The sequence below is a fragment of the Caretta caretta genome, chromosome 5, assembly GCF_965140235.1.
Source record: "Caretta caretta isolate rCarCar2 chromosome 5, rCarCar1.hap1, whole genome shotgun sequence".
NCBI classification, from domain to species: Eukaryota; Metazoa; Chordata; order Testudines; family Cheloniidae; genus Caretta; species Caretta caretta.
In genome coordinates, this window is record NC_134210.1 from 36156146 (window position 1) to 36182598 (window position 26453).

At 45.0% G+C, this 26453-nt stretch overlaps 1 protein-coding gene across 7 annotated transcripts in view; it reads right to left on the bottom strand.

The window, feature by feature from the left end:
- Positions 1–26453, bottom strand: part of ANKRD55 (ankyrin repeat domain 55) — a 92256-nt gene that overhangs the window by 54331 nt on the left and 11472 nt on the right. For 5 of the 7 annotated variants that reach the window (XR_012668401.1, XM_048851836.2, XM_048851835.2 and 2 more), the window contains exon 1: positions 16712–17126. The exons of 1 other annotated variant lie outside the window; for it this stretch is intronic. Coding sequence is in view for 4 of the 6 variants with exons in the window: in XM_048851836.2 (XP_048707793.2) it covers positions 16712–16766 (55 nt within the window). In the remaining 2 variants the exon portion in view is untranslated. Of the gene's footprint in view, positions 1–15500; positions 15619–16711; positions 17127–26453 lie in introns of those variants that run through there. One more of the 7 variants, XM_048851838.2, reaches the window with a different exon arrangement.

The window sequence follows — 26453 nt, forward strand, 5'->3', positions numbered from 1 at the left end:
TATGGTGTGATGTTTTAGGTAAATGCTGCTGGCCTGTTACAGTCTGCTCTTTAAGGATATGTCTACACTACATCTGGGAATGAGCCTCCCAGACTAGGTAGACAGACTCACGCTAGCAGGGCTTGAGCTAGCATGCTAAAAATAGCAGTGTGGATATTGAGGTTTGGACTCTCAAGCCCACCTGACCCCTTAGGCTCCAGAGCCCGAGCTCCAGCCCGAGTCACAATATCCACACTGCTATTTTTGGTGCGCTAGCTCAAGCCAAACCAGTGTAAGTCTCTCTACTTGGGCTGGGAGGCTTGCTCCCAACAGCCACATAGACATACCCCTGGCACAACAAAGCAGCCGCTTCAGTTACGCAATAGATCTCAGGCCTGATGCTCAGTTACACTACCTGAGTGACATGAGCTGACCATCTACCTTAAGGCCCATTAGTGTAACTGAGGGTCAGGCCCTTAGTTCTTTAGAGTGAAGTTTGTCAGGCCACTGAACTACAATGTGAACAAAGGAAGGTGACAGAAAAGTGAGTTTAAGTAACGTGAATGGGAGGAGTTCGCCAATAGAAAGGGAATCTAAGTTAAGGTGGCATGGCCCTATGTACATAATTTTCTGTGCTAACATAATTACATTTGAAAATTGTTTGTAGGATAAAAAAGTCCAAGCAGCTGTAAAGAAGCCTGTTCAAACCATTTACTAACATACAAACAAACAATTATTATTATTTCCTGGATGGATACGTGATAAAATGTCTTCAAAATATTTAAAAATTATTTGACGTACAAGACCAATCCATGATCCTATGTGGTCTCAGCTCCGTTCCCATTAGCTCCACATTATAATTTCCCATCCAGCATAATTCCGCACACATGACTTTCTCTCCCTTGGAAACAATCATCATTCTTACTTTTAAAACTTGGCTACCATGGAGACTGAATCAACCCTCACCCTGAGAAAAGTTAGTCTGTCACACTCAAGGCCAGTGCTTATAGTCTTGGTAGATTTAGAAAGCTGACATGAACTCTGCCTCTAAAAATACAGACCCTCCCATTCCATTGCTGTTAAATTGAGACTGAAGCATGCTGTTTTCCTTTCAGTTAGTCTCTTAAATTGCACATTTTAAATAACTTACAAATAAAAATAGATAATTTTACTTTAAAATCCAGTTAGTAGTGGAAGAGGAATGCTCCAGGAGTGGTAAGTAGATATTGAGCCTTTGACCTGTAGGTCACAGCTTTCAAGATAGCTGGGATCAGAAGTGACTAAGAGCCATTACTGTTTGATGGATGCTCGGCAGCCTACCAGTATGTGAAATAATGGCAGTGGTTTCAGTTCAGTGTCCAATAATAGACAGTTTCCACATTACGCAAACCACTATCACAACTGGTAATCTCGGCAAAGAGGCTAAGACTTGATTGTATCATGGAGATTAGTTCTAATCTCTTACTCCAAGAAGAGTATCCGCTGTATGAAGTTTGAAGCAAATTGGCAGGGCAGAGAGGTGACGCTTATGTTGCTGCTACCACTATTCTGCAGCTAGATGGGGAATTCCCTCTTGAGTGCTGTCACTGGGAGTCTTTCACAGTTATAAATGGTTGGAAACCCTACAGGGTGGGAAGGGGAAGAAACTGATGGAATAAAAGAGCAGGATCAATTTTTTGTGTGGGGATAACTAATGAAATTGGGGTATTTGTAGCCTGGGTGCCCACCTGGGATTTTAAAATTGCATACACTTCGCATATGCAAGCTTTATGCAAAAATCCTCAGGCTTTATACAATGTAGGCAGGCCTACTCTTGGCAGAGACATGAAGTGATCCATCTAGAAAAGGAAGCCAAATTCTCCAGTCCTTGAGCATGTGAGGCACTTACCCTCCCACAGAGCAATAAAACGAAATCAATAGAACATTAATATTTAAGTAACAGCGGGTGCACTTTCCCACATAAAAAAACAAACAAACCTTCCTAGTCACAATAACCTACCTTACCCTCCCAATCTCCATAGCAACATCATAGCAACCTCCTTCCCACCCCAGGAAAGCCAGAGAAATATTCAGTGACTCTCTCTGCCCTTTTCCCCCCTCCAAAAAAGATTGACTCTACTGCTGTCAGTAGCATAGGGCTCTTTATAAGATTTACATAGCCCAAAGCTAGCACAAGACATGGGGATAGGTGGGGAATCCTTAACCAATAACAGGAATGACTAAATGAGCATATTATGTATTCCTAACTGCACCGAAGCCATAATATATCATTTGACACACATTTTAATTAATGCTAATTCCATTGATTTGATTTCAGAAAGGATGGCTTAAACAAGATCTGTGTGTTTTGACATACCTCTAATCTCCTATACCTCCATTGCAACTTGCCAAACTTTTGCATCACAAACAAGTTGAACTATACTGACAGACTGAGAAATTGTGTCAAAAAGGGGACTAATACAGCAGTCAGGTAACATATCACCCTTTTAATCTCCTTTGGTAAGTTGTTTACAGTACCAACTTGTGGATTTTTATTGTACGATTGGGGTCACATCCTCAGCTGGAGTAAACAGACTGTGATGGCACGACACCAATTTATCCCAGCAGCAGAGCAGGTCCTCTGCATTCAAGTGTGTTTACCTAACTTAATTTGCTTTCTCACTATGCTGTTAAAAACACCAATAAATGCTACATTTGTTTCATCTAAGCTGACTGTTAGACTGTTTTATCTGGGAAATTACTGTCTGGCACTGCTGAATGGAAGCTGTCACTCATCTTCTGGGAAGCGAAAAGGTGCATATGGGTCAAGGAGAAGCCTGTAGTGTGGCTATACATAGCAGTGCCACAGAAAGATCTGCAGGTAACATTGTGGGCAAAGAGCCAAATGATGTATGGGTTCAAAATGCTGTCACAATAACAAATCTGTGTTTAGGGTTTTTTTTAAAACGCTTCTAGTGTATCTTTAATGTTCAGGAAAGATGAATGTTCAAAGTTGACATCTCTGTTTAGCATTTCTGAAATATGTAGTAGTGTTCCACAACGATATAATTTCTTTCAAGACATTAAATACTAGAAGTTTGGTCTCAAAGGAAGTATATGAAATACATACAATGTGATCTTAATGTAGTGTTTTACAAGGAATGTGTTATATGTGCATGCGATCTTTTTGTTAGACTAAACTTTAGTTCTTAATATCCACATAGAATTTCTGGAGCTAAATGTATATGATCGTACTGACAAGACGACATTTATACATTATTAATTATTATTATTAGTGATTGCAAAACAGGAAAGTTGAAAATCAAGGTGTTACATGTTCAGTGTTGTGAAGAATTCTTTTTGCGGATACAGACTAACACGGCTACTACTCTGAAACCTGTATTTTTATTATTTGCTTTCCCCACCATCAATAAGATTCTGTTGGTCTCCTCATAAAGACCACCAGTGTCTGGCAGATAGTGACGTATGTCATATCAGGCTCACTTCCCAGCAGTTCAGCATGAACAACAGTGCTTAGCAACAAGCGTCCATCTCCCCCAGCCCTTTGATGCTTGAAGTAATGGGACATGCTTTCCTTTCTGGCTGTATTGTGATAACCTGTTTCATGAATTTTCACTGTATTTTCCACTGAATGCATCCGATGAAGTGAGCTGTAGCTCATGAAAGCTTATGCTTTAATAAATTTGTTAGTCTCTAAGGTGCCACAAGTACTCCTGTTCTTTTTGCGGCTACAGACTAACACGGCTGCTACTCTGAAACCTGTTTCATGAATGTTAGTATTCTATTCGGCCCTCCAGCAACAGACTATTAATACTCAAGTAACAGCATGTAGTGTATGAATACAGAATTCAGCAATCACTTAATTCTCTTATTTTATGGTTTTGATTATTTAAAACATTCTTGTGTTATTCAGACCTGTGAGTTAGCAATGTAAGAAAGAACAACTTATTAATGTAGAGACCAATTGTATGGATTCAGAAAAATTTGGACCTCGTCTCTTGATACATTTGGATAAAGAATGCTAAGATAGCTCAAATAATACCTCTGCGCTTTCCCCCTCCGTCTTCCTGCCACCTCTCCCCCAAACCCCTCCTTTCCTTCCTTTCCCCCCCTTTTCTTGTATTATTGTTACCACCACCCTAACATGTTATGTCTGTGTAACATTTTCCGATTTTATATTGACTGGTCTCACAACTTTGACAAGTTGCATAATTTTATTGATATCTTGTGAAATGTGGGACCACATAATGTGGTAACATATACAGGTTGTGAGCCATTAATTTTTTTGTATTTTTATTGATTGTTTCTTTATGAAGATAAATAAAGACACACACCAACAAAACCATCACTGGTTGTGCCAGAGTAGGGACATAATTTCAATCCATAAAGATAAAATTCTTGTTGCAGAGAGTCCTGAAACAACATGTTGTTCTTTGGGATTGTCATTTTGAAAGTGAATTATACCTAGAAGACAGGAGTGCAATATGTGATTCTCTGCTCCATTAGAGAAACCCCCAAAGTCCTGGACCTAAACATGTTTATTCACCATCACATTGTTTATGCAATTTCTGTGTTCAGTCTTTTCCCCGCCTCTCCCAAGTCTCTGTTCTTCTTATTTAGACTAGAAGCTCTTTGGGACTGCTGTGTACTCGCTTGTACAGTACCTAGAGCAATGGGACTCTGATCTTGGCTGGTTAATGGTGCTGCCATAATACAAATACATATTAATAAGCATTACTATCTGAGGGAAAGACAACAGGATTTTCAAAGCCCAAATATTTTGTGCCTAAACCAGTAGTTACATGCAACAATATGACAGGTTTCAGAGTAACAGTCGTGTTAGTCTGTATTCGCAAAAACAAAAAGCAGTACTTGTGGCACCTTAGAGACTAACCAATTTATTTGAGCATAAGCTTTCATGAGCTACAGCTCACATACATCAGTATGCATCCGATGAAGTGAGCTGTAGCTCACGAAAGCTTAGGCTCAGATAAATTGGTTAGTCTCTAAGGTGCCACAAGTACTCCTTTTCTTTATGCAACAATCTGTCATTTTGATACAATTTAACAGAGTGTACTTTAAACAGACTATCAGGTTCTTTTTGGTTGATGGCCCCACTGGCCCGTTACCAGGTAGTGCCCCCTTCATCCCACATGGATGACCCAGAGATCATTTTAGGAACTGCAGGAGCTTAAACAACACTTAACCTAGTGGTTCACAGACTTTTAATAGGACACTTTCCCTCCCATGCTTGGTAAATAAACTGGAAATCTCAGTCTATTTCAGTGTTATCCCTGGCTCCTCCTCAATTTCCTTCCCTCCCCTGCCCCATGTGTTTTATCTTCTCTCCTCTGCATGCTCTTGGACTAGCTTAGTATCCATCCACCCTGGGGGCACTGCCAACAGGGGGTAGAATCATAGATGATTAGGGTTGGAAGAGACCTCAGGAGGTCATCTAGTCCAACCCCCTGCTCAAAGCAGGACCAACACCAACTAAATCATCCCAGGTACCAGGTGACCAGAAAGAGGAGGTAGCATATGTTACAGAGGACATGGGATGAAGAATAGAAAGTGTGTGTGAGAGAAGTATTTGTCAGTAGGAACCTGGAGATAGCAGTTGAGTATCTAGTTCAAAAAAGAACTAGATACATTCATGGAAGATAGGTCCATCAATGGCTATTACCCAGGATGGGCAGGGATGGTGTCCCTAGCCTCTGTTTGTCAGAAGTTGGGAATGGGAAACAGAGGATGGATCACTTGATGATTACGTGTTCTGTTCCTTCGCTCTGGGGCACCTGACATTGGTCACTGTCAGAAGACAGGATACTGGACTACATGGACCTTTTTGGTCTGACCAGTATGGCCGTTCTTATGAGAGCTGTAGATCAAGCGCTAGGTCCTGACAGCTGTCCAGAGGTAGAACTGGACCATGAGAAGCAGCCCCGAAAGGCTGACTGATACAGCCATGAACCAGCATAGAACAAGCTTGAGAACAGAAGAGCAGCTTATAGAGTAGGCTGCTGTGCAACCCCCTTGTGGAGCTAGGAGAGAGCCTGGAGAGCTACAGTTGTGACAGGAGAGCTGGGTTCTGGGCAAAGGCAGCCCAGCCCATGGGTGCTAGGGGGCATAGTAAATTCAAATAAACAAACTTCCCAAGTTGTGAGGAACCCAGGCACTAGTGGCTATGGAAAGAATAACCTGAGTATCTACTGCTCTTGCCTTCAAGACTGTAGCTTACTGGATATGCCACTAAGGGCTTATCTACACTTAAAAAGCTACAGTGGCACAATGACTGAAGCTGTAGTACTTTAGTGTAGATGCTACCTATGCTGATGTGAGGGGTTCTCCCGTCAGCGTAGGGAACTCACCTCCCTGACAGGCAGTAGCTAGGTCAACAGAATAATTCTTCCATCAGCCCAGTTCTGTCTACACAGGGACTTGGGTCGGCTTAACAGTGCTGCTCCGGGGTGTGGATTTTTCACACTCCTGAGCAATGTAGTTAAACCGACCTAATTTTCTATCACAGACCAGGCTTACCCCTGTAAAAGGGAGTGGTGTCCCACAATGACATGCTGCAGGGAGAGAAGGGTGCCATTACACTAGCATTGGTGTGGCTGTCTGGTGTTAATTCCTTAAACAAAGGGCTGTGCGTTCAAGGCAAGTTGCATGGGCCCTTGTATAATGGATGTTTACACAATCCTAGTAGGTTGCGACTCCATGGGTAACCACTTGTGTTCGAATTCAGCTTTGGATACTGACACTGGCTGGTTTCTTGACATGTGGAGTACCTAGGTGTGTTATCAGTGTGTTGGGGTAGCCTCTGAGACCTTGTCCACTTGGTTCCCAAGAACTCAGCTCAATTCCAAACTCATCTCTGAGGTTTCTTTATTGGCATACAATCAAACTACATTTGAACTGGTCAGGCTCAGGTATAGGAGGTGCATATAGGGTGTACCAGACATCCAAAGTTACACAGCAAACCTCTTCCTTTATGTACATTTATACATTACATTGCCTCACATCTTTTGGGACTGGCTTGGTTATTTTGTAGGACCCAATCCCTGAACCGAATGCTCTGTCCATGCTCTGTGTCACCACATCCCATATTCTTCATAGAAATATTGTTATGATATAAATATGACATAACTAAGATATGTTTTATGCAAGATAGGTCATGTAAGTTATCATTGGAAAGGTTATGTTTTACTGAATATGATTATCCTATTTGTATACATGTATCATTTCTGTATCTGAAGTTAGGAATATTAACTATGTAACAATTACAACTGTGGTTACACCTGGGAAATGACCGCCAGACAGTATGCAATCAGCCTGGATGACCCATTAGGATAGACAATAGGTTTATGAAGATGCTGATCTCTCGTCTTCATGGAGTTCCTTCTTGTGGTTGTTACAAATAAACCTTGTCTCATAGTGGCTTTAACACTGTAAGGTCATGTGATAATGTCACCTAGTACAGCGTACCACCTTGGACACTGCTGGTATTTTTCCACTGGAGACAAAGGATTCCCGCCTTATGTAAATTCTACTTAAGGCTGGGAAATAAGTCAATCAGGGCTCTTCTCCATTACCTCCCCACCCAAGAAGGAAAACTGCTGAAAGTACCTGAAGAAACAAAGGAACTAAGCTGGGGAAAGGCAAGGGCTGAGTCCAGGCTGAGACAGGGGTCTAGCCTGTGAAGAGAAATAACTGGAACTCTAAGCTGCAGAAACTCTGCAACCTGCCTAAAACAACATTTAGGGTGAGAAATTACTATTTGTAACCTGTTTCTTTAGTGAATTAAGCTTAGGTTGCGTGTTTTGTTTTGTTTGCTATCCCTTATAATCACTTAAAATTTACCTTTTGTAGTTAATAAACTTGTTTTTGTTTATTCAAATACCCAGTTTGTACAATTCATATCTGGGAGGACCGGATGACAAAAAGCTGTGCATATCTTCCTCCACATTGAGGGAGGGGCAAATTTTTATCAGCGTGCATGGTACAGATCTTTCTATACAGTGTAAGACAATATTATTTTGGGTTTACACCCCAAAGGAGGTGTGCATGTGAGTGCTGGTTAAATGCCCGAGCTGAATCCTCCCACACAGAGCTGATTTCAGTCTGTCTGCTATGCATGTGCCAGGGAAGGCTTGAGGGTCTCGCACAGCAAGGACACGGGGAGGAAGCCCAGGCTGGTGGAATGCGTGGGCTCAGTGGAATCCCAGCACATCAGGTGGACACCCAGACAGGGGGTCCAACCCGTCACATGCACGCCTTACTCTTTATCTCATTTTACATTCCAGGTTTGTCTTATTCATTATTAGTGGTTCCCTAGGTGTTCCCCTTATTTTAGCTAGTACCAACATTCTGTTTCCAGCCTGCTGATTTATTTACCTCCCTAATCATCTCCCTCAAGAAATGAAGCCCCAGCCATGCCCAATTACTTAGGTCGAGCCAGGCCTATATTCCACTGCTTTTCTTTTTTTTTTATATTAGCATTTGTTTCATTTGCATTACATTCCTGTCTTTCTGGGCTTTCTTTTTTAAGTTCACTACCCAGTGACAGATTCCCGAGACCGGTAGCTGTAATCATTTGAACCACCATTGATACTGGTCTCAAAGTACAAACCAGGCAGTGCAAGCTCACCTCCTCCAGTATAGTCCAACAGGGTGTAATCCCACATTATAAGATTCCCTGCCTTTAAAGCATCCTTCTGTAATTTGCTTTCAGTAAAAAACCAGTACAAAATAAATAAAAAAATCTTTCCATTTATTACCACAAGAGATTTGGGTGTGAAACAGAACATAGGCCAATTAAAATAGCATTCCCTGGGTCTATACCGGAAGTGGTCCTCTTTAGCCACCACATAAAAGTTATCACCAGCATAGGCAGTTTTTACTTTATCAGCCTTCCAGCATCTCAACTGTACGGTGAAATTTGGAGACTGTTCCCCTAGAGTGAATCCACATGCCAGCAACTCTGTTTGTAAGACATTACACCTGCACATGCAAGTGTCCTCCAGGTGCAAATAGCAGTACAAACCTGGGACTTTCCAGACCTTGCATTGTCTTACAACAGTATTTGAGAAGGGAAAACAAACTTCTTCCACATTTCAGAGTAGCAGCTGTGTTCGTCTGTATCCACAAAAAGAAAAGGAGGACTTGTGGCACCTTAGAGACTAACAAATTTATTTGAGCATAAGCTTTCGTGAGCTACAGCTCACTTCATCGGATGCATGCAGTGGAAAATACAGTGGGGAGATTTATATACACAGAGAACATGAAACAATGGGTGTTACCATACACACTGTAACAAGAGTGATCAGGTAAGGTAAGCTATTACCTGCAGGAGAGTGGTGGGGGGGAACCTTTTGTAGTGATAATCAAGGTGTTCTTTCTTCCACATTGTACGTGTTACAGTGATTTCACATTTAACTTCATGGTATTGGCCCCTTGTTAATTTTCTTATCCTGCACCAACTCGTGTCACCTCTTGTGCCAAATTTTTAGCTTTTCTGTCAGGTTAAAAGAGCACATGTTTTCTTGCTCCTTATATTTTAAGGCTGCTTTTACTTTGTATAGCACAGTGGCTCTCAACCTGTTTATCACTGTGGGCCTCAGGCTGAGAACCACTGCACTCCCCACACACAATCCCTCCACAATCCCTTATGCCTAGTGCCACCACCCAGAGTGGGGCCAGGAGCAGAGCTCTGGGTGCTGGGTTGGGCAGCAGAGACCCAGACCACCGCGTGGGACCGGGCCCTGCAGCAGGGCCAGACACCAGACCCTGACATGGAGCTGGGTGGCCGGAATGCGGGACACCCCTCCCTTGTGCAGGGCTGGATCCGGACCCTGCAGCACGGGGCCAGGCAGCTGGAGTCCAGGACCCCGTGGTGCAGGGCCAGGTAGCAAGAAGCCAGACTCTGGGACCCTGAGGTGTGGGGCTGGACAGAGGGACTGGACCTAGACCCTACAGTGCAGGGCCAGGCAGCCATACATGGAACTGCCTTGTGGCCGGACCGGCTGACCAACAGCCGGTGCCTGACCCTGGAACCCTGCTGCATGGGGCCGGGAAGCTAGAGCCCGGAACCCCGCCACGCAGGGCCAGGCAGCGTGACCGGGACAGCTAGCAGCTGGACCAGGACCCCGCAGCTCAGGGCCAAGCAGCCAGATCCCAGGACCCGGGGGCCCGCAGCTGGACCTGAACCTCCCACCCCCAACAAGGGGCTGGGTAGCTGGAACCGACCCCTGGAGCTGAACCCTACCTAAAACCTGGGAGTGCTGCAGTACCCCAGCAAAACTCTAAATCCCAGCGTGGCCCCCCCGCCCAATCTACCCACAGACCCACTCTCTCCTGCCCCCTGAAGTACTCACCAGCCCCCTGCTGGGAGCAGCACTTCTGCAGGCTGCCATTCTCTCTCCCCTCCCTCAGGCAGCCCCTCCCCTGCCAGACCAGCAAATCTTTTTTTTTTTTTTTTTAAAAGCACACGTGGCCCACAGGCTGAGAACTGCTGATATAGCTGTATTGCCCACATACTACATGTGGTGTTATTATTAGCACACCTATTAAAGAGATGTTTTGTTAAATTTTGTGGTCGCTTGCTACGTTGTAAACAATTTAGTAAGAGAGACCAAATAAATCTTTTAATTTTGCTTGGCTTAGCCTTGTCAGCTGAACCTTTGAACTTTCTTCTTCTTTAAAATGGTTTTACACACCTGACATTTTCCTTTTGTAAATTGCAAATTGTAAGCAAAGACCATTTAATTTTTTTACTTTTTTAAACTGCAATTTTTATATTTAAGCTTTGAACAAGTTTTTTAAAAAAAAAAAAAACCAAGAAGTGAGAATTTTGGCTTGGGCCCTGATAACTGCACTGTTTTGTTTTACTGCTGTCTCTAAAGCCCTTGTTTTAGCTCACGAAAGCTCATGCTCAAATAAATTGGTTAGTCTCTAAGGTGCCACAAGTCCTCCTTTTCTTTTTGTTTTAATTCTGTGGCTCAGCTAGCTGAAGCTTTAGTAAGCTGATTGCTACATTGAAATTTGTGACAGGCGGTATTTCTTTTTAAAACTTACTAGGTATTCCCTTCCCACCCCTTGTTTTTGCTTGTAGTTACTTTTTTACACAACTGTATCCAAGTTACACCCCCTAGTATATTCAGAAGCAGTTAATCCATATTGGAAATTTCAGTGGCATTCAAAGGATCTCTGCTGTGCTCTTCCAAGCAGTCTCCCCATCCCCATAACACTCTCTGGAGTTCCTTTTTCACCTGGTTCCAAACTCCCCCTAATACTTCACTGAGGAGTCCAGAGGGTCCACCCTTAGATTTAGCCCACTTCTCCAGCATGGTACCCACTTGTTCATATTTAAACCCTTCCAGTGCCATTCCTTTAATGCTAGGCTGTGAGGTGTATATGCTACCTGCTCCAGACTACAGCATCTGAGTGTGATGGGATCTCCAGGGTGCAGCCTGGGACCATGGGACCACTGTGACCCCTTAACTCTCTCCAGCCTGGGCTGTCTCTCACAATGCCTTGCTAATGACCAGCAGCAAACCCCTCCAGGTGTTATCACTCAGCACAACCGCACGTAGAGACCCCACACCCAGCTAGTTTGCATGAATGATCCCAGAGCCACTCGGGAATCACACAGGGAAAGGCACCAGCCAAATTCTCCCCCTCCCCCCAAGACGAGCAATGGAATTTTATTCATTGGTTCACTACTACTTCAATGGAAAGTGCATATATACCAGCCTTTGCAAATGTGGGCAGTTTTGCCACACACTTCATACAGACTCACTGGTAAAGATAAACAGTAAAAGAAGCTTCTTGGCTACAAAAGATAGATTATAAGTGATAGGCAAAAAGTCAGAGCTGGTTACCAAAATAAAATATAAGCATGCAGTCTAAACTCTCATCCCTATTAGAGTTGGCAACAGCTAGATTAAGCAGTTTTTCTCACCCCACTGGGTACTGCAGTTCATAGTACACAGATTTCACCCTTGAAATCTGGGGCAGTCCCCTCAGTTGGAGTCTTCAGAGTCTCCTTGTTGCTTGCCGCGTAGGTGGGTGAAGGAGAAAGGCCCAGCCTGGGCCCCCTGTGTTCAGTTTTATACCCTCAATCCACGTGCTTGGAAAACACAAGTCCAGGCATGTCTGGGTGGGCATTGCTGAGTCTCCAGTCAAGGCTGAGCAATTCCTCTGGTGTGGCCTCATGCAGGTGAGTCATTGCATTGTAGCTCCCTTGTTGGACAATGGTTGTTGATGGGCTCATTGACATCCCGCCTGGGTGTTGGTTACTTTCCTTGCTGTTGTCTCTGGGGAGCTAATATGTGGCTGATTCTTCCCCAACATACAGCATGTTTTAGTGACAACCATACAACACAATTCTCATAACTTCATATGCATTAATGATATACATATATGGATAGAGAAATGACTTTCAGCAGATCATAACCTTTCCCTTGATACCTTACAAGACGTGCTCACGAAAGCTCATGCTCAAATAAATTGGTTAGTCTCTAAGGTGCCACAAGTACTCCTTTTCTTTTTGCGAATACAGACTAACACGGCTGTTCCTCTGAAACCTGGCTTTATATGTAAGGTAACAATGAAGGTACAGGTTTCAGAGGAACAGCCGTGTTAGTCTGTATTCGCAAAAAGAAAAGGAGTACTTGTGGCACCTTAGAGACTAACCAATTTATTTGAGCATGAGCTTTCGTGAGCTACAGCTAATGCATCCGATGAAGTGAGCTGTAGCTCACGAAAGCTCATGCTCAAATAAATTGGTTAGTCTCTAAGGTGCCACAAGTACTCCTTTTCTTTTTGCGAATTAAGGTACAGAATGTCACACTGAGTCATGGCACCAGTACGCTGGGGTAGCCTCTGAGACCTTTTCCACTCAGGAGTCTGTTGGGGTGAATTCTGAAAACTTATGCACTCAGTAGGCTCCCAGACCTAATCACTGAGGTTTCTTTATTAGCATACAATCAAACTACACTTGAGTTAATCAGGCTGAAGTGTAGGGGGCAAGTACAGGGCATACCGCACTTCCAAAGTTACAAAACAAACTTCTTCCACGCTTACGTATTACACTGCATTTACTATACCTTGCATTACACGTTTTGGGACTGGCTTGTTTACTTTGTAGGAACCAGTCCCTGTGCAGCACGCTCTGTCCATGCACAATTTACTTTTACCTCATTTATATGCCAGGCTTATTTTATCCATTGTTATCTTGTTCATTGTAAATGATGTTCCCTCTTATCTTAGCTACTACAGATATTCTTGTACAGCCTCCTGATTTATCTACTTCCCTAATCCTGTCTCCCAAAAAATAAGGCTATTCCCATGGCCAATTATTCATGTCAAGCCAGGCCTACAGAATGACCAATAACGAAGTTTGGCAAGAATGCTTACGTGGGAAGAGTGAATCCCACCAAATGCAAGAGCCAGCACAATGAAGTAATGGGTTTTTTTCTATCTCTGTTTTGATTCAAAACTGCTCAAGCTAGTTAAGTCCCAGGCAGACTGCAAAAAGCTACAAAAGAGCTCTCAAAACTAGGTGACTGGGCAACAAAATGGCAGATGAAATTCAGTGTTGATAAATGCAAAGTAATATACCTGGGAAAACATAATCCCAACTATACCTATAAAATGATGGGGTCTAAATTAGCTGTTACAACTCAAGAAAGAGATCTTGGAGTCATTGTTGACAGTTCTCTGAAAACATCCACTCAATGTGCAGTCATAGTCAAAAAAGCGAACAGGACGTTGGGAATCATTAAGAAAGGAATAGATAATAAGACAGAAAATATCATATTGCCTCTATATAAATCCGTGGTATGCCCACATCTTGAATTCTACGTTCAGATGTGGTTGCCCCATCTCAAAAAGATATATTGGAATTGGAAAAGGTTCAGAAAAGGGCAACAAAAAATATTAGGGGAATGAAACAACTTCTGTATGAGGAGAGATTAATAAAACTGGGACTTTTCAGCTTGGAAAAGAGATGACTAAGGGGGGGATATGATTGTGGTCTATAAAATCATGACTGGAGTGGAGAAAGTACATAAAGAAAGAACTAGGGGTCACCAAATGAAATTAATGGGCAACAGGTTTAAAACAAACAAAATGAAATATTTCTTAACACAACACACAGTCAACCTGTGGAACTCTTTGCCAGAGGATGTTGTGAAGGCCAAGACTATAACAGGGTTCAAAAAAGAACCAGATAAATTCATGGAGGATAGGTCTATCATTGGCTATTAGTCAGGATGGGCAGGGATGGTGTTCCTAGCCTCTGTTTGCCAGAAGCTGGGAATGAGTGACAGGAAAAGCGACAAACTTTAGCAAAGCTTTTGACACGGTCTCCCACAGTATTCTTGCCAGCAAGTTAAAGAAGTATGGGCTGGATGAATGGACTATAAGGTGGATAGAAAGTTGGCTAGATTGTCGGGCTCAACAGGTAGTGATCAGTGGCTCCATGTCTAGTTGACATCCGGTATCAAGTGGAATGCCCCAAGGGTCGGTCCTGGGGCCGGTTTTGTTCAATATCTTCTTTAATGATCTGGAGGATGGTGTGGATTGCATCCTCAGCAAGTTTTCAGATGACACTAAACTGGGAGGAGTGGTAGATATGCTAGAGGGTAGGGATAGGATACAGAGGGACCTAGACAAATTGGAGGATTGGGCCAAAAGAAATCTGATGAGGTTCAATAAGGACAAGTGCAGAGTCCTGCACTTAGGACAGAAGAATCCCATGCACTGCTACAGACTAGGGACCGAATGGCTCAGCAGCAGTTCTGCAGAAAAGGACCTAGGGGTTACGGTGGATGAGAAGCTGGATATGAGTCAACAGTGTGCCCTTGTTGCCAAGAAGGCCAATGGCATTTTGGGATGTATACGTAGGGGCATTGCCAGCAGATCGAGGGACGTGATTGTTCTCCTCTATTCAACATTGGTGAGGCCTCATCTGGAGTACTGTGTCCAGTTTTGGGCCCCACACTACAAGAAGGATGTGGAAAAATTGGAAAGAGTCCAATGGAGGGCAACAAAAATGATTAGGGGACTGGAACACATGACTTATGAGGAGAGGCTGAGGGAACTGGGATTGTTTAGTCTGCAGAAGAGAAGAATGAGGGGGGATTTGATAGCTGCTTTCAACTACGTGAAAAGGGGTTCCAAAGGGGATGGATCTAAACTGTTCTCAGTAGTAGCTGATGACAGAACAAGGAGTAATGGTCTCAAGTTGCAGTGGGGGAGGTTTAGGTTGGATATTAGGAAAAACTTTTTCACTAGGAGGGTGATGAAACACTGGAATGCGTTACCTAGGGAGGTGGTGGAATCTCCTTCCTTAGATATTGTTAAGGCCAGACTTGAGGAAGCCCTGGCTGGGATGATTTAGTTGGGGATTGGTCCTGGTTTGAGCAGGGGGTTGGACTAGATGACCTCCTGAGGTCCCTTCCAACCCTGATATTCTATGATTCTATGATATTCTATGAAAAGGATCACTTGATGATTACCTGTTCATTCCCTCTGGAGCACCTGGCATTGGCCACTGTCAGAATACAGGATAGTGGGCTAGATGGACCTTTGGTCTGACCCAGTATGGCCGTTCTTATGCTCTAATCCTATAGAAGACTTTAAGAGAAAAACGCAAATCAAAATGGATCCAGAAAATGACCGTGACAAAACTGTGTTTTGCACAGTCACTGATTCCCATTGCAATTTGATGCATATATATCTGATTTATATCAATTTATTCACAAACAGCAGAATGGGATGCTGATGTGTTAAAGAGACTAAACAAGCAGTATTCTTGGTGCACCACTTGCATTTTGAAGAATTTTGATGTTAGCCTTTTCACATACGCAGCAAGCCACAACCTTTTGTTTTGGGGCCAACTCTGCTTTATCAGCATGCACACCTTGCAGATGCATACTGGTGATTGGGAAGATTGCACATAAGTCATTTTGGGGCTTTGTAAATAGACAGAGAGATTTGATGCAACATAGTTGTTTAAACAATGAAAATTTCCTGCTTTGTGAAAAAAGGGGAATATAAAGAATACAGAACTTTAGTGAATTAGGCAAAAAAGGATGTAAATTATATTAGATATAGCATAGCCCCCACCCCAACAAATAAAATTCAAATAATCTAACTACAAAATAGATAACTAAGATCCATCTATATTTCCATAGCAACCTATTCGTGTAGAAAATTTATCATTGCCCTAGGGCTTATTTTAGATATCTTATGTTCAGACATAGTAATATTTGCGCAGTACATCTAAAGAGTTCCTGAATTAAGATCACTTGTTAGTGTGTATTTCTTTCATTATTTACATCTTATAATTCCAAAATAGGTGAATTTAATTAGGAAAATGGGCACTTAGTTTTGTACAAGTCAAACACCACATTTTTAACTGGTTCTAGTTTAATGTAACAACCGTTGTATACACAACTCTCATAGCTGACCTTAAAAAACTGCTGTCATTCTTCCTGATGAAATCATTGCTTTATTTTTAAAGCAATACTAGTAGGCAGAAATATCTGTCCTTAACACTAATGGAAGAAGGTCCCTTTTGTATAAACACAGAGAAACAACATACGATAAACATATAAGACATTCACATTAGACCAGACCTCCACCATAAAATATGAGGCATTGATTTACCAGCCAAAACCATACAATTTCAACAGGGATGCTGGGATTTTAGTAGCAATTGACTTACCTTTGTGCTGATCAAACACCGATGAGGTACTAAAATCCATTGTGGTCTCTCTCATTATTGACTGTTAGACCAGGCAAATACCATCTCCGTGGTTTCCAGGGAAGAATCCCATATATTACAGTAAACAATATATGCAATGATAGCTGTCGCCAATCTTCTTGTTTGAGAATTAAATTCGCTTTACGGCTGCAGGTTGTTGTCAAGGCAAAGACACGGTCGCTCACATAGTGAGAATGGTATATTCTGTTAATTAAAGACCCTATTAAAAAGACTTCTCCAGAAATGGCCTATTTGAGCTTCTAGGTCTTGAAAAAACACTAGCTTAAGAGGGGCAAACTGTCTATGATCAGGCCTGAGAAAGACACTGCAGATCACCCAGCATCAGCAATGAGAATGCTGGCTTTAAACAAACAGAAATCTCAATGGGTGAATGAGGATTCACTATGGCAAACAGAGCATGTGCAAAACTGCCAGTGCAATTTGGATGCTTCTGATGTACTCATTTTAGAAGCCAAATGGCATATGCTGTGCTCACAGACAATGCTGTCTTAATTGACTGTTATATAAATATTGTAGTAGGCATACATTCTGTCGTTTATTAATTAATCAGCCACCCACCTATTTGAGTGAGTTTTGAATAGCATGGAGAACATAAATAAAAGGGAATGACGTTTTTTGCTGTATTTAATAGATAAGGTTTAAAAGTTCAATGTAACCGTTCTCAGTAACTACGGTCAGTTGAAATAGAAAGCCTTTTTAATGTAGACATGTTTGGTGTGTTTTAGCAGTGTTTTAATTAGATATTACAATGCAACTTGTAATATACACATTTTATACTTACTCTCCTAGTCCTATGTCCAAGCCAAAGGAGAGGGAGTCCAGCTGTAGGCTGGTTAGTCTGACATCAATTCTGGGCTAGATAATGGAGAGGCTGATATGGGACTCGATTAATAAAGAATTTAAATGAGGGTAATATAATTAGTGCTAATAAACAAGGACTATGGAAAATAGATCCCAACAAACTAACTTGACACCTTCTTTGAAGAGATTACGAGGTAAACGTTTTGATATAACGTATTTAGACTTCTGTAAGACATTTGACTTGATACTACACAACATTTTGATTAAAAAACCTAGCTAGATATAAAATTAACATGGCGCATATTAAATAGATTAAAATCTGGAAAGGTCTCAAAATTGTAAACAGGGAATCATCATTGAACAGTGTTTCTAGTGAAATCCCGCTGGGATTTGTTCTTGGTCTTACATTATTTAACCTTTTTATTAATGGCTTGGAAGAAAACACAAAATCATCACTGACAAAAATTGGGGGTATAGTAAATAATGAAGAGGACAAGTCACTCACACAGAGTGTTCTGGTTGACTTGGTAAGATGGCCGCAAGCAAACTATGCATTTTAATATGGCTAAATATAAAGGTATACATTTAGGTACAAAGAAGGTAGGCCCTACTTACAGGATGTGGGACTCTATCCTGGGAAGCAGAGACTCCGTAAAAGGTTTGGAGGTTGTGGGGGCTAACCATGAGCTCCCAGTGTGATTCTGTGGCCAAAAAGGCTAATGCGATCTTGGGATGCATAAACAAGGGGAATCTCAAGTAGGAGCAGAGAGGTTATTTTACCTCTGTATTTGGCACAGGTACAACCATTGCTGGAATACTGTGTTTAGTTCTGGCATCCACAATTCAAGAAGGATATTAATAAATTTGAGAGGGTTCAGAGAAGAGGCCTGAGCATGTGTATAGGATTAGAAAACAAGTCTATTACTAAAAGGTTTAAGGAGCTCAATCTATTTAATTAACAAAGAGAATGAGTGACTTGATTATAGTCTATAAGTATTTCCATGGGGAACAAATATTTAATAAATATTCTCTAGAAGAGAAAGGTATAACATGGCTGGAAGTTGAAGCTAGACAATTCAGACTGGAAATAAGGCAAATATTTTTTAACAGTGTGTCATGGGTCATACATGCCCTGTCCATTTTGGGGATGCAGCACGGGTTGTTATAGGCCCGTGGGCAAGTCTGTGTGACCCGTCTGGTGTCAGAGTAATGTGGCCTAACAGCCAAAGTCACTCTATCTGCCCTCTCTATCAGGGCTGTGCAGCCCAGTGGCCAGAGTCCATAGGGCGGCCTTCCCAACCAGGGCTGTGCGGCCTAGCGGCCAGAGTCCATAGGGCGGCCCTCGCAACCAGAGCTGTGCGGCCTAGCGGCCAGAGTCATAGAATCATAGAATCATAGAATATAAGGGTTGGAAGGGACCCCAGAAGGTCATCTAGTCCAACCCCCTGCTCGAAGCAGGACCAATTCCCAGTTAAATCATCCCAGCCAGGGCTTTGTCAAGCCTGACCTTAAAAACCTCTAAGGAAGGAGATTCTACCACCTCCCTAGGTAACGCATTCCAGTGTTTCACCACCCTCTTAGTGAAAAAGTTTTTCCTAATATCCAATCTAAACCTCCCCCACTGCAGCTTGAGACCATTACTCCTCGTCCTGTCATCTGCTACCATTGAGAACAGTCTAGAGCCATCCTCTTTGGAACCCCCTTTCAGGTAGTTGAAAGCAGCTATCAAATCCCCCCTCATTCTTCTCTTCTGCAGGCTAAACAATCCCAGCTCCCTCAGCCTCTCCTCATAACTCATGTGTTCCAGACCCCTAATCATTTTTGTTGCCCTTCGCTGGACTCTCTCCAATTTATCCACATCCTTCTTGTAGTGTGGGGCCCAAAACTGGACACAGTACTCCAGATGAGGCCTCACCAATGTCGAATAGAGGGGAACGATCATGTCCCTCGATCTGCTCGCTATGCCCCTACTTATACATCCCAAAATGCCATTGGCCTTCTTGGCAACAAGGGCACACTGCTGACTCATATCCAGCTTCTCGTCCACTGTCACCCCTAGGTCCTTTTCCGCAGAACTGCTGCCTAGCCATTCGGTCCCTAGTCTGTAGCTGTGCATTGGGTTCTTCCGTCCTAAGTGCAGGACCCTGCACTTATCCTTATTGAACCTCATCAAATTTCTTTTGGCCCAATCCTCCAATTTGTCTAGGTCCTTCTGTATCCTATCCCTACCCTCCAGCGTATCTACCACTTCTCCCAGTTTAGTATCATCCGCAAATTTGCTGAGAGTGTAATCCACACCATCCTCCAGATCATTAATGAAGATATTGAACAAAACCGGCCCCAGGACTGACCCTTGGGGCACTCCACTTGATACCGGCTGCCAACTTGACATGGAGCCATTGATCACTACCCGTTGAGCCCGACAATCTAGCCAGCTTTCTACCCACCTTATAGTGCATTCTTCCAGCCCATACTTCCTTAACTTGCTGACAAGAATACTGTGGGAGACCGTGTCAAAAGCTTTGCTAAAGTCAAGAAACAATACATCCACTGCTTTCCCTTCATCCACAGAACCAGTAATCTCATCATAAAAGGCGATTAGATTAGTCAGGCATGACCTTCCCTTGGTGAATCCATGCTGGCTGTTCCTGATCACTTTCCTCTCATGCAAGTGCTTCAGGATTGATTCGTTGAGGACCTGCTCCATGATTTTTCCAGGGACTGAGGTGAGGCTGACTGGCCTGTAGTTCCCAGGATCCTCCTTCTTCCCTTTTTTAAAGATTGGCACTACATTAGCCTTTTTCCAGTCATCCGGGACTTCCCCGGTTCGCCACGAGTTTTCAAAGATAATGGCCAATGGCTCTGCAATCACAGCCGCCAATTCCTTCAGCACTCTCGGATGCAACTCGTCCGGCCCCATGGACTTGTGCACGTCCAGCTTTTCTAAATAGTCCCTAACCACCTCTATCTCCACAGAGGGCTGGCCATCTCTTCCCCATTTTGCGATGCCCAGCGCAGCTGTCTGGGAGCTGACCTTGTTAGTGAAAACAGAGGCAAAAAAAGCATTGAGTACATTAGCTTTTTCCACATCCTCTGTCACTAGGGGTATGTCTACACTACGGAATAAGGTCGAATTTATAGAAGTCGGTTTTTTAGAAATCGGTTTTATAAATTCGAGTGTGTGTGTCCCCACAGAAAATGCTCTAAGTGCATTAAGTGCATTAACTCGGCGGAGCGCTTCCACAGTACCGAGGCAAGCGTCGACTTCCGGAGCGTTGCACTGTGGGTAGCTATCCCACAGTTCCCGCAGTCTCTGCTGCCCATTGGAATTCTGGGTTGAGATCCCAATGCCTGATGGGGCTAAAACATTGTCGCGGGTGGTTCTGGGTACATATCGTCAGCCCCCCGTTCCCTCCCTCCCCCCGTGAAAGCAAGGGCAGACAATCATTTCGTGCCTTTTTTCCTGAGTTACCTGTGCAGACGCCATACCATGGCAAGCATGGAGCCCGCTCAGGTAACCGTCACCCTATGTCTCCTGGGTGCTGGCAGACGCGGTACGGCTTTGCTGCACAGTAGCAGCAACCCCTTGCCTTCTGGCAGCAGACGGTGCAATACGACTGGTAGTCGTCCTCATCGTGTCCGAGGTGCTCCTGGCCGCGTCGGCTGGGAGCGCCTGGGCAGACATGGGCGCAGGGACTAAATTTGGAGTGACTTGACCAGGTCATTCTCTTTAGTCCTGCAGTCAGTCCTATTGAACCGTCTTATGGTGAGCGGGCAGGCGATACGGACTGCTAGCAGTCGTATTGCACCATCTTCTGCCAGGCAGGCAAGAGATGGGGATGGCTAGCAGTCGTACTGTACCATCTTCTGCCGAGCAGCCATGAGATGTGGATGGCATGCAGTCCTTCTGCACCGTCTGCTGCCAGCCAAAGATGTAAAAGATAGATGGAGTGGATCAAAACAAGAAATAGACCAGATTTGTTTTGTACTCATTTGCCTCCTCCCCTGTCTAGGGGACTCATTCCTCTAGGTCACACTGCAGTCACTCACTGAGAAGGTGCAGCGAGGTAAATCTAGCCATGTATCAATCAGAGGCCAGGCTAACCTCCTTGTTCCAATAACAACGATAACTTAGGTGCACCATTTCTTATTGGAACCCTCCGTGCAGTCCTGCCTGAAATACTCCTTGATGTACAGGCACCCCCTTTGTTGATTTTAGCTCCCTGAAGCCAACCCTGTAAGCCGTGTCGTCAGTCGCCCCTCCCTCCGTCAGAGCAACGGCAGACAATCGTTCCGCGCCTTTTTTCTGTGCGGACGCCATACCACGGCAAGCATGGAGCCCGCTCAGCTCACTTTGGCAATTAGGAGCACATTAACCACCACACGCATTATTCAGCAGTATATGCAGCACCAGAACATGGCAACGCGATACCGGGCGAGGAGGCGACGTCAGCGCGGTCCCGTGAGTGATCAGGACATGGACACAGATTTCTCTGAAAGCATGGGCCCTGACAATGCATGCATCATGGTGCTAATGGGGCAGGTTCATGCTGTGGAACGCCGATTCTGGGCTCGGGAAACAAGCACAGACTGGTGGGACCGCATAGTGTTGCAGGTCTGGGACGATTCCCAGTGGCTACGAAACTTTCGCATGCGTAAGGGCACTTTCATGGAACTTTGTGACTTGCTTTCCCCTGCCCTGAAGCGCATGAATACCAAGATGAGAGCAGCCCTCACAGTTGAGAAGCGAGTGGCGATAGCCCTGTGGAAGCTTGCAACGCCAGACAGCTACCGGTCAGTTGGGAATCAATTTGGAGTGGGCAAATCTACTGTTGGGGCTGCTGTGATGCAAGTAGCCCACGCAATCAAAGATCTGCTGATATCAAGGGTAGTGACCCTGGGAAATGTGCAGGTCATAGTGGATGGCTTTGCTGCAATGGGATTCCCTAACTGTGGTGGGGCTATAGATGGAACCCATATCCCTATCTTGGCACCGGAGCACCAAGCCGCCGAGTACATAAACCGCAAGGGGTACTTTTCGATAGTGCTGCAAGCTCTGGTGGATCACAAGGGACGTTTCACCAACATCAACGTGGGATGGCCGGGAAAGGTGCATGATGCTCGCATCTTCAGGAACTCTGGTCTGTTTCAAAAGCTGCAGGAAGGGACTTTATTCCCAGACCAGAAAATAACTGTTGGGGATGTTGAAATGCCTATATGTATCCTTGGGGACCCAGCCTACCCCTTAATGCCATGGCTCATGAAGCCGTACACAGGCAGCCTGGACAGTGGTCAGGAGCTGTTCAACTACAGGCTGAGCAAGTGCAGAATGGTGGTAGAATGTGCATTTGGACGTTTAAAGGCGCGCTGGCGCAGTTTACTGACTCGCTTAGACCTCAGCGAAACCAATATTCCCACTGTTATTACTGCTTGCTGTGTGCTCCACAATATCTGTGAGAGTAAGGGGGAGACGTTTATGGCGGGGTGGGAGGTTGAGGCAAATCGCCTGGCTGCTGGTTACGCGCAGCCAGACACCAGGGCGGTTAGAAGAGCACAGGAGGGCGCGGTACGCATCAGAGAAGCTTTGAAAACCAGTTTCATGACTGGCCAGGCTACGGTGTGAAAGTTCTGTTTGTTTCTCCTTGATGAACCCCCCCACCCCTTGGTTCACTCTATTTCCCTGTAAGCTAACCACCCTCCCCTCCTCCCTTTAATCATTGCTTGCAGAGCCAATAAAGTCATTGTTGCTTCACATTCATGCATTCTTTATTCATTCATCACACAAATAGGGGGATGACTACCAAGGTATCCCAGGAGGGGTGGTGGAGGAGGGAAGGAAAATGCCACACAGCACTTTAAGCACAGCACTTTAAAAGTTTACAACTTTAAAATTTATTGAATGACAGCCTTCTTTTTTTTGGGCAATCCTCTGTGGTGGAGTGGCTGGTTGGCCGGAGGCCCCCCCACCGCGTTCTTGGGCGTCTGGGTGTGGAGGCTATGGAACTTGGGGAGGAGGGCGGTTGGTTACAGAGGGGCTGCAGTGGCAGTCTGTGCTCCAGCTGCCTTTGCTGCAGCTCAACCATACACTGGAGCATACTGGTTTGGTCCTGCAGCAGCCTCAGCATTGAATCCTGCCTCCTCTCATCACGCTGCCGCCACCTTTGAGCTTCAGCCCTGTCTTCAGCCCGCCACTTACTCTCTTCAGCCCGCCACTTACTCTCTTCAGCCCTCCACCTCTCCTCCCGGTCATTTTGTGCTTTCCTGCACTCTGACATTATTTGCCTCCACGCATTCGTCTGTGCTCTGTCAGTGTGGGAGGACAGCATGAGCTCGGAGAACATTTCATCGCGAGTGCGTTTTTTTTTCTTTCTAAGCTTCACTAGCCTCTGGGAAGGAGAAGATCCTGTGATCATTGAAACACATGCAGCTGGTGGAGAAAAAAAAAGGGACAGCGGTATTTAAAAAGACACATTTTATAAAACAGTCGCTACACTCTTTCAGGGTAAACCTTGCTGTTAACATTACATACATAGCACATGTGCTTTCGTTACAAGGTCGCATTTTGCCTCCTCCCACCGCGTGAACGGATTTTGGTTGAATGCCAGCAAACATACACTGCAATGCTTTGTTCTACAGTGATTCCCCAGTACGTGTTGCTGGCCTGGAGTGGTAAAGTGTCCTACCATGAAGGACGAAATAAGGCTGCCCTCCCCAGAAACCTTTTGCAAAGGCAGAACCGCAAATGCCAGGGCAAAGTAATCCTTTCACATGCTTGCTTTTAAACCATGTATAGCATTTTAAAAGGTACACTCACCAGAGGTCCCTTCTCCGCCTGCTGAGTCCAGGAGGCAGCCTTGGGTGGGTTCGGGGGGTACTGGCTCCAGGTCTAGGGTGAGAAACAGTTCCTGGCTGTCGGGAAAACCGGTTTCTCCGCTTGCTTGCTGTGAGCTATCTACAACCTCCTCCTCATCATCTTCTTCGTCCCCAAAACCTACTTCTGTATTGCCTCCATCTCCATTGAAGGAGTCAAACAACACGGCTGGGGTAGTGGTGGCTGAACCCCCTAAAATGGCATGCAGCTCATCATAGAAGCGGCATGTTTGGGGCTCTGACCCAGAGCGGCTGTTCGCCTCTCTGGTTTTCTGGTAGGCTTGCCTCAGCTCCTTCAGTTTCACGCGGCACTGCTTCGGGTCCCTGTTATGGCCTCTGTCCTTCATGCCCTGGGAGATTTTCACAAAGGTTTTGGCATTTCGAAAACTGGAACGGAGTTCTGATAGCACGGATTCCTCTCCCCAAACAGCGATCAGATCCCGTACCTCCCGTTCAGTCCATGCTGGAGCTCTTTTGCGATTCTGGGACTCCATCATGGTCACCTGTGCTGATGAGCTCTGCATGGTCACCTGCAGCTTGCCACGCTGGCCAAACAGGAAATGAGATTCAAAAGTTCGCGGTTCTTTTCCTGTCTACCTGGCCAGTGCATCTGAGTTGAGAGCGCTGTCCAGAGCGGTCAGAATGGAGCACTCTGGGATAGCTCCCGGAGGCCAATACCATCGAATTGTGTCCACAGTACCTCAAATTCGAGCCGGCAACGTCGATTTAAGCGCTAATCCACTTGTCAGGGGTGGAGTAAGGAAATCGATTTTAAGAGCCCTTTAAGTCGAAATAAAGGGCTTCATTGTGTGGACGGGTGCAGGTTTAAATCGATTTAACGCTGCTAAATTCGACCTAAAGTCCTAGTGTAGACCAGGGCTAGGTTGCCTCCCTCATTCAGTAAGGGGCCCACACTTTCCTTGGCTTTCTTCTTGTTGCCAACATACCTGAAGAAACCCTTCTTGTTACTCTTGACATCTCTGGCTAGCTGCAGCTCTAGGTGCGATTTGGCCCTCCTGATATCATTCCTACATGCCCGAGCAATATTTTTATACTCTTCCCTGGTCATATGTCCAACCTTCCACTTCTTGTAAGCCTCTTTTTTATGTTTAAGATCCGCTAGGATTTCACCATTAAGCCAAGCTGGTCGCCTGCCATATTTACTATTCTTTCGACTCATCGGGATGGTTTGTCCCTGTAACCTCAACAGGGATTCCTTGAAATACAGCCAGCTCTCCTGGACTCCTTTCCCCTTCAAGTTAGTCCCCCAGGGGATCCTGGCCATCCGTTCCCTGAGGGAGTCGAAGTCTGCTTTCCTGAAGTCCAGGGTCCGTATCCTGCTGCTTACCTTTCTTCCCTGCAATCCAGGAAGTTTTTGGAAAGCGTAGAGGACAATTTCCTGGCGCAAGTGCTAGAGGAGCCAACTAGGGGGGGCGCTTTTCTTGACCTGCTGCTCACAAACCGGGTAGAATTAGTGGGGGAAGCAAAAGTGGATGGGAATCTGGGAGTCCATAGGGCGGCCCTCGCAACCAGGGCTGTGCGGCCTAGCGGCCAGAGTCCGTAGGGCTGGTGAGGCAGGCTGCCACCCCAGGATGGGTGGCAGCCAGGATAGGGGGTGCCAAGCCAGGGCCCTGTCGGTGGTGGGGTTACCCGCCACCAGCTCAGTGGGGATCCGGCCAAAACACACCGAGACAGTCTCCGGATCTCCAACCACCACCCTGCAAAATCTCCCTAGGTTACTTCCTATCCACTTCTCTGCAGCTTGTGGTCTCATGGTTCCCCCAGGCTCTTCTCCCTCTGTGGCACCCAGAGCCTGGGGGTTGTGAGTCACTGCCATCTGACTGGCTTCTGTGTCATGGAGTGTCAATGATCCTTCAGCAGGAGTCTACATCACACCTCCTTCCTCTCCAGTGGTCAGCCCCAAATGAACTAGGCTGCTCCCTTTTATACCTGGCCTCCAGCCAGAGCATACCCAGCAGGGTCAAGGGGGCGTGGCCTGCTCGGCCCAAAG